This window comes from Buteo buteo, chromosome 4 (genome assembly GCF_964188355.1).
Source record: "Buteo buteo chromosome 4, bButBut1.hap1.1, whole genome shotgun sequence".
Lineage (NCBI taxonomy): Eukaryota > Metazoa > Chordata > Aves > Accipitriformes > Accipitridae > Buteo > Buteo buteo.
Window position 1 is genome coordinate 55,029,525 of NC_134174.1, and position 7,015 is coordinate 55,036,539.

The 7,015-nt window shown below is 43.1% G+C and overlaps 1 protein-coding gene across 5 annotated transcripts in view; it reads right to left on the reverse strand.

The window, feature by feature from the left end:
* The window catches only part of SLF2 (SMC5/6 complex localization factor 2), a 31,439-nt gene extending 24,673 nt beyond the window's left edge, over window positions 1-6,766 (reverse strand). For 2 of the 5 annotated variants that reach the window (XM_075026262.1, XM_075026266.1), the window contains exons 1-3: window positions 6,457-6,766; window positions 1,483-1,526; window positions 307-1,019 (exon numbers count right to left, since the gene is read on the reverse strand). In XM_075026262.1, coding sequence (XP_074882363.1) covers window positions 307-1,019; window positions 1,483-1,526; window positions 6,457-6,623 — 924 coding nt within the window. In that variant the 5' untranslated portion in view covers window positions 6,624-6,766. Of the gene's footprint in view, window positions 1-306; window positions 1,020-1,482; window positions 1,527-3,505; window positions 4,313-5,954; window positions 6,024-6,456 lie in introns of those variants that run through there. The other 3 variants (XM_075026263.1, XM_075026264.1, XM_075026265.1) reach the window with 3 other exon arrangements.
* Window positions 6,767-7,015: the final 249 nt, after the last annotated feature.

Sequence of the window (7,015 nt, forward strand, 5' to 3'; positions counted from 1 at the left end):
AAAAATGTCTTTAAGTTACAACTTCCATTGCATTTCCATGCTTGCATCTAACCCAGAATATCTCCCCTGCTTTTAAACCAGGATTTCTCATTTATTGTAGAATAGTTAAGAACCACCTTACCCAAGCATGACCTAAAATTTACAAAGAAATAGAAAAAGAGCATAAACTTTTGTTACATCTAAAAAAGGCAGCACCAAGAATCTCATCCTACATTGAAAAAACAAAATAAAAAAATAATTAAAAAAAAAAAATCGCATGCACAATGGGTCACTGATTTCCACCTTTAACGACTCTTTTAAACACACCTGATGTGATACACTTGTTCCTGAGAATGGCTTCACAGGATGTGGCTTAGATTGTTTCATTCTATGCTTCTTCCGCTTCCTTTCTCTGCGGAGCGCTTCCAGCGACAACCTAAATTCAGAGTCAGTTGGAGCGCAGGGCAATTTCATGGGAAGACCTGGGTTTTGGCACAGAGGCATGTTGTTCGCAGTGCCATTATTTCCAGCACAGGGGTTTTGGGTATCAGCTTCTGATGATGAAACCCATTTGTCAGAGTCTGAACTAGTGTCTTCTAGATCCATACAGTCAGTTTTCTGTTCCCAACTACTTCCAGAAGACAATGGTGCTCTTGTTATACCCAGACACTTCTCATTTCTTCCCTGTTCTGACTTGACAGTTTTATCCTTTTTGGCCAAGAAAAAGCTCTGAGACCCTGTGGTAACAAGGAGTTTTTGAATCACAACTTTTGGGTACAATGAACCCAGTGCCTTGCATGCTCTGCCATTCTCTAAAATGTTTACACTGTCCTTTTCCTCCTTAATTCCTCTCCGAAAGGCATCTACCACAGGACTTGTGTTTGGTGTTTGGTCTGGCATCTTTTTTCTTCTGACCTTCTTTGGAGGAGAAATTTTCTTTTCAAAACGTTCAGTGCATAGAACTGACAGTCCAATTCCTGCATCTTTCACATTTCCTTTGTCCGGTGAACACAACACAGTTCTGTCTTTATGGCCAAGGTCTAAGAAAGAAAAGACAAGACAAATTATTCACAATCACAATATTGGAAAAAAAACCCCCAATCTTACTGGACTGTATTAGTTGATATTTTATATCTCACACACAATCCAAAATTAATTTACTTAATCATTTAGTTTTGCTAGTGCCATGCAATTTCTTTCATATCAAAGAAATGCATTATCTATGTCACAGCTTCAGTTGTTATAAACAATCGAGCTTAAGCATGAGACAATAACTTAAAATCATAAGTGCATCACTATTTAAAGGAATTAATTTTAATAGGAAATTTATGTTTTCAGTTACATTATTAGAAAAAAATTTTAAATGTGCACATTTTGAGATATTTGGTAAGCTATACTCATTATATTGCTGCTCCTATTTGGAATGAGATTCGACAATACTTCTGCACATTTATATAATTAAAACTCATAGAAATATCTCCCATTTAAAAAACACGTATTTACCTTTGTTTGAAACTGGTTTGAAGAACTCTGTAATGGTCTGGTTTCTGAAGAGAAAACATAACTTTATCTTTTTAAAAGAACAGTACCTAAATGCCCATACAGTGAATACTGGTAAAATTAAAATGCTGTAATTTATTTCTGCAGATATTTTTTCAGGCCAGCAGCTCTTATTTCTGATAGATCAGAGAAAGCATCATCAGCCTCATAGTCTTGTAGCCTTCACTTGCTTGGCTAATGAAGCAAACCTGTCAGTTTCCTTGCTCAAAGTGTTTCCTTTAGCATCCTAGTAAGTCTTAACCACCCTTCCAGCTTAAACTAAGCTGTCTTAAATGGGACTGACCTCACCTGTGTCCAGTATTCTAGATGAGACCTCACCAGTACCTTATGTGATGGTGTTAACAACCTCTCCATCTCCAGTGTCAACACCTTGAGCTGCTAACTCCTACTGTAATATTTTTAAGTGTTAACAGTGGTAAGCAGCTGGCCTTATCAATACCATCAGTGACCAAACCCTCTTCAATGCATCATTAGTTGCAATCAAGTCTAATCACAAAGTTCTATCTGCAAGTTGTAAAGTTCAACTAATCCTGTAACCTTCTTCTTGTCCAAAACCCTTTGTCCACCACAGTTTGTTGCTTTTTTCCACACATCTGGTGCCAACACAAATTCCTATCTGCACAGTTACCAGACTTCTCAGCAGAAACTAGTACCAGCACTGCTCCTTAACAAAATACACATATCAGTGGCTTTTTGTGCTCCCTCCCAGCACACATTACGGGCATCTTCTGGCTTCCAACAGAAACAGCAGTCTACAACCATCTTATTTTTACACATAAACAAGATAATTAATAGCTTAAATCAGAAGTACTTTCTCTAGCAAGAATAAGTGGGACGTGAGAACACCAAGGCATTTCTCCATGAGAGAATATCACTTCTAAAAACGGGCAGATTGTCTGAGTAACATACAATTTGAACATTAAAATACATCAATGTATTCATCATTCATCATAAAATACTATGAACTTGCTATCTTCTCCCACATAGCAAGGAAGTTTACTAATGACTTCAAGGCTATACTTATGCCTGTCTTCGAAGTGTCTCTTCAAGTTCCAACAAGATATTGGTGTGAGAAACCAAGAATAGCACAGATTTGTTTAAGACCTTCCATCTTTTGTAATCTTTCTGTGCCTCCCAAAACAAAGCTATATCGTTACTGTCTGTGTAACAGTGATTACAAAGGCAAGACTTATTTACTCCAGATTCTAAGCTAACATTCAAGAATCCATACATGACTCTGCTTTCACAGACTCAATAATAATTTTTGAAGTTCAAGCCAGAAGAACCCACTGCTCACTTGTTTAAACTAAACTTGGATTTAATTTTGAAACTTTCCATAAGCTTGTTACTTTCACTTTTGCATTTTCTAACATGGCTTCTGCATTTTTAGCACCTACACAAATACAAAAAGCTGTTTATAATGCATTGATACTTCTTTAAGCAGGCTACTGGCAAGCAGTGATGTTTGAGAATACTGTAACTCAATGAAAAGCCACCTGTAAACAGAATATGTGAGTACATAAAACTGTCTTTTTGGCCTACCAAAGAGAGCAGAAAAAAAGTACTTGTCAAAGACTACTTGCCTCCAACTTGTCCCAGCTTAATTTGATATAGGCCAAAATACACTCATTCTTCCCACATGCTGAAGCAACAGGGTCCCCAAATTTCAGTTCAATAGAAGAATCAAAAGGCTAAATTGCAGGTTTATTCGCTGTTATTTCTGTTGCTGACTGATTTTTCTGTCTGCCCTAGACCACCTCCCACTCTGACACCCTGACTTCACCTTCTCTCCACCTTGCATTCCTCAGGACACTCCCAATGCTTGCTTGTGACTGCTCTCGCAGCTGCAAAGTCATCCCGTGCCCACAGCTTTCTGCACTACCTATCTTTCCAAAACCCTTCTATTTTCTTAAGTAAGCAACTGTACTTCTTCCTTCCAGGTTAAAGCCCCATCTGGAATACTGACCACTGCTGGCAGTCCAAATCTCATCTTCAGTCACCTCTCAGCTTCTTCTCCGCACTTGAAGACAAATCAAAACCAAAACCAAAGCCTTCTGCTATCTTCTTCCTTCTTTCCACAGCCACCGATTTCAAATGACTGCTTATCTCCCTCCCACATCCACTGTCTCATCGTTGTATCTTTTTGCTTTCTTTTATGCTAAATCCAAGAGCTTTGTAACAGAATTCATGTTTGTTCCATAATTATACAAAACCTTGTATAACATAACTGAGAGAACAGACACACTGTGGCTAAAAAAAAGGGCCCTCCTCTTTTTTTTTGTGCCTGGGATAAAAGTTTAACTTGAATGGAGAGTGGTTTGTCTTAGACTATTTGTTTTAAAGTGCTTATCCATTGACATATTCTACTTCGCAATTGTAATTCTGGTTTTTAGAAGTGCAAGGGATAGGAACTGTCCAACTAAAAATAGTAATTTCTCAAGTGCTGTATTGTATCTCAGACAAGGAAGTGTACTAGAAACCTCAAACAAAACCAAAGGGTGGGGAAAAAAAAAAAAAAGTATGTGATAGAGTACAAGGAAGAACACAAGAAAGCACTGGGCTTTCCAACCTGCTTTTCATACATATTAAACTACAAAAAGAACATGTGATTTTCTATGTGAACAAGACCATAACTGTTCGCAAACTCTTTACAGGAGAATTTCCACTATTGTTTTAAAAGGAGATCAAATAAGCAGCCCTAAAAGAATGAAGAACTGATGAAGCAACGACAATTACTGATTTTCACTCTTTTTTACCTGACATGAAAGTCACAGTTGTTTAATGTCTTGTCCTGGTTTAACCCCAGCCAGCAGCTAAGGAACACGTAGCCACTCACTCACTCCCCATCCCACCCAGTGGGATGGGGGAGAGAATTGGAAGGAAAAAGGTAAAACTCATGGGTTGAAATAAGAACAGTTTAATTAGAACAGAAAGGAAGAAAATAATAGTGACGATAATAATAAAAGGATTAGAATATACAAAACAAGCGATGCACAATGCAATTGCTCACCACTTGCCAACCAGGGCCCAGTTAGTTCCTGAGCAGCGATCCCCCCAGGCCAACTTCCACCAGTTTCTATCCTGGGCTGGGCATGATGTCACATGGTATAGAATACCCCTTTGGCCAGTTTGGGTCAGCTGTCCTGGCTGTGTCCCCTCCCCACTTCTTGTGCCCCTCCAGCCTTCTTGCTGGCTGGGCATGAGAAGCTGAAAAATACTTGACTTAGTCTAAACATCACTTAGCAACAACTGAAAACATCAGTGTGTTATCAACATTCTTCTCATACTGAATCCAACACGTAACACTATACCAGCTACTAGAAAGAAAATCAACTCTATCCAGCTGAAACCAGGACATGTATCTTTGTCAACAACTGCATAGGTCTGGTTAACACTTTTCAGCGAAATATATAAATTCAGCAAAACATATTTATCCCCACTAAAAATTATTCCACTATTTTTTGTGAAATCTCACCTTAACTGAGACACCAGGGAGGCCACTAAAAAAACCCTGATAAGAAAAGGCAAACCCCATAAATACGTGATCTCACTCGACAAAGAAAAAAGCTACACAGCCAGGAGATGCACCTAACAGACCTTTCAGGTCTTTCAAAATTAAGGGCACAACCTGTGTGAAAGAGGGAAGGAGAAAATTCTTTCACTTGTTTAAAAAGATACCCCCCTGCATATTCTTTGAAAATAATTAGTGTTTACAGCCATATCAGTGGTTATCTCTGATTGGATAAAAACTATACTTTTAAAAATCTGTGCTGGAAACACTAGTAATAGCTCAGAGAAAGCAAAGCCACACAACACAGGAATAAACTACAAAATGTTACTATGTCTTTAATGACATGAAGCATCTTGAAAAGCCCTGTAGAAGTAACAACAAAAAAAGAAACCAGAAAAGAAAGTCGCACAGAAAACCTCACAACAACGGTCTTTCAGATGACCGCAGCAAAACCAAAACACAGAGCAGTTTCATTTTCTTGGGCAAGAAGCAACACAGAAGAGAAACTGAACTTTCATCTTCTTCCTGTCCTCCAAATGTCAGCGCTATCAAAAAAGAGGATTAGCCAAAATGAACAAATTAAGTGCTGCAAATGGCACAAGAAAATTATGACTTGCCTCATACTGCAAGAAACAAAACTTATTTAACTTGACAGCCTCTGAAGCTTTGTCATGTCTATAAACTGTCAACTGACGGCCACTGCCTTCATGGGAGACCTTGTCCTCCAGCACTGTTAGCAGTAAATTTCACAGCTGGAATGGGCTCAAAAGCTGAATAAATGACAACTGAAATCCTCTCTTTAGAGCTGAACTGTTGAAGCCTACCTAGCTCTACAGGTAGACTTGCTAACAGACAACAAGACGCAAGATAGGAGGACAGATGGGTAACACGCGGGAAGACTCACATATTTTGAATGATGTGCTGAAGGTGCTAGTCAGTACTTAGCCAGACATTTTCTTCAGTTTCTGTGTAAGCCATCAGGTTGCCTGGCTATCAGACCCCTTCCACCTCGGCCAACCAACCACCATCACCACAGGAAAACGAGGGCCAGCACCTCAGGGCTGGAGCTCCCAGTGGTGCGAGTACAGATGAGGAGGGCACCGGCCACCCCTCGCAGCCAGCACACCGCCATGCTCCCTGACAGTCTCACACCTCCACCTGCCAAGCTCGGCCGGGACTGAAAGGCTGGCACTGGAGCAGCACCGTGAGTCTCCCGCGGCCGCCGACCCCTCACGGAGCGGCCTCGACCTCGCCCACGGCCTCGCCCACGGCACCGTGGCCTCAGCCCGCGCCCGGCGCGGTGCACGCCGGGAGCCTCCCGCTGGGGCGCCCCCTGCCGGACGCGCGGTGCACGCCGGGAGCGCCCCGCCGCCACCGTCAGGCGCCCCGCTGGGCGGGCACCGTACCTGTCGGCGGCCACCTCCCGCGCTCCCGTCCGCCCCTCAGCCGCTCCCCGCCGGTACCTGACGTCTTGGGCCGTCTTTCCGGCCGCGGCCGTCGGCGTAAAATGGCGTCGGGACCTGGTGACGGGCGGACCCGGCGGCGGCACGCCCACGCCGAGCGGCCGGGTCATGGCGTGGGTTGCCCCGCTGACCCCGCGCGGCGAAGGGGAACGGGGAGACCGGCCGCTCCCGGCACCATAGCACAGGTCGCCGGCGGGAACGACCCTCACCTCCGGGGGCTGCGGGCGGGAGGCGATGCGGGTGGTGGGGGTTTTTTTTTGTTTTTTGGGTTGGTTTTTTTTTTTTAGGCTCGGTCGCTGATTGGCTGAGCGGGTGAAGAAGTAGCGTCTCCCGTTGGTTCTTTGCCGCCAGGGGCGGGACGGGGAGACGGAGCGCGGTTGAGATTGGCTGCGAAGAGAGCGGGAGCGTCCTTCCGCGGCCGAAAGAGGAAGGGCTGTTTGGCGCCATGGTCTCGTGCCACTGACACCCCCCCTCCCCCCCCCATTCCCGTTCTTTGATTGGT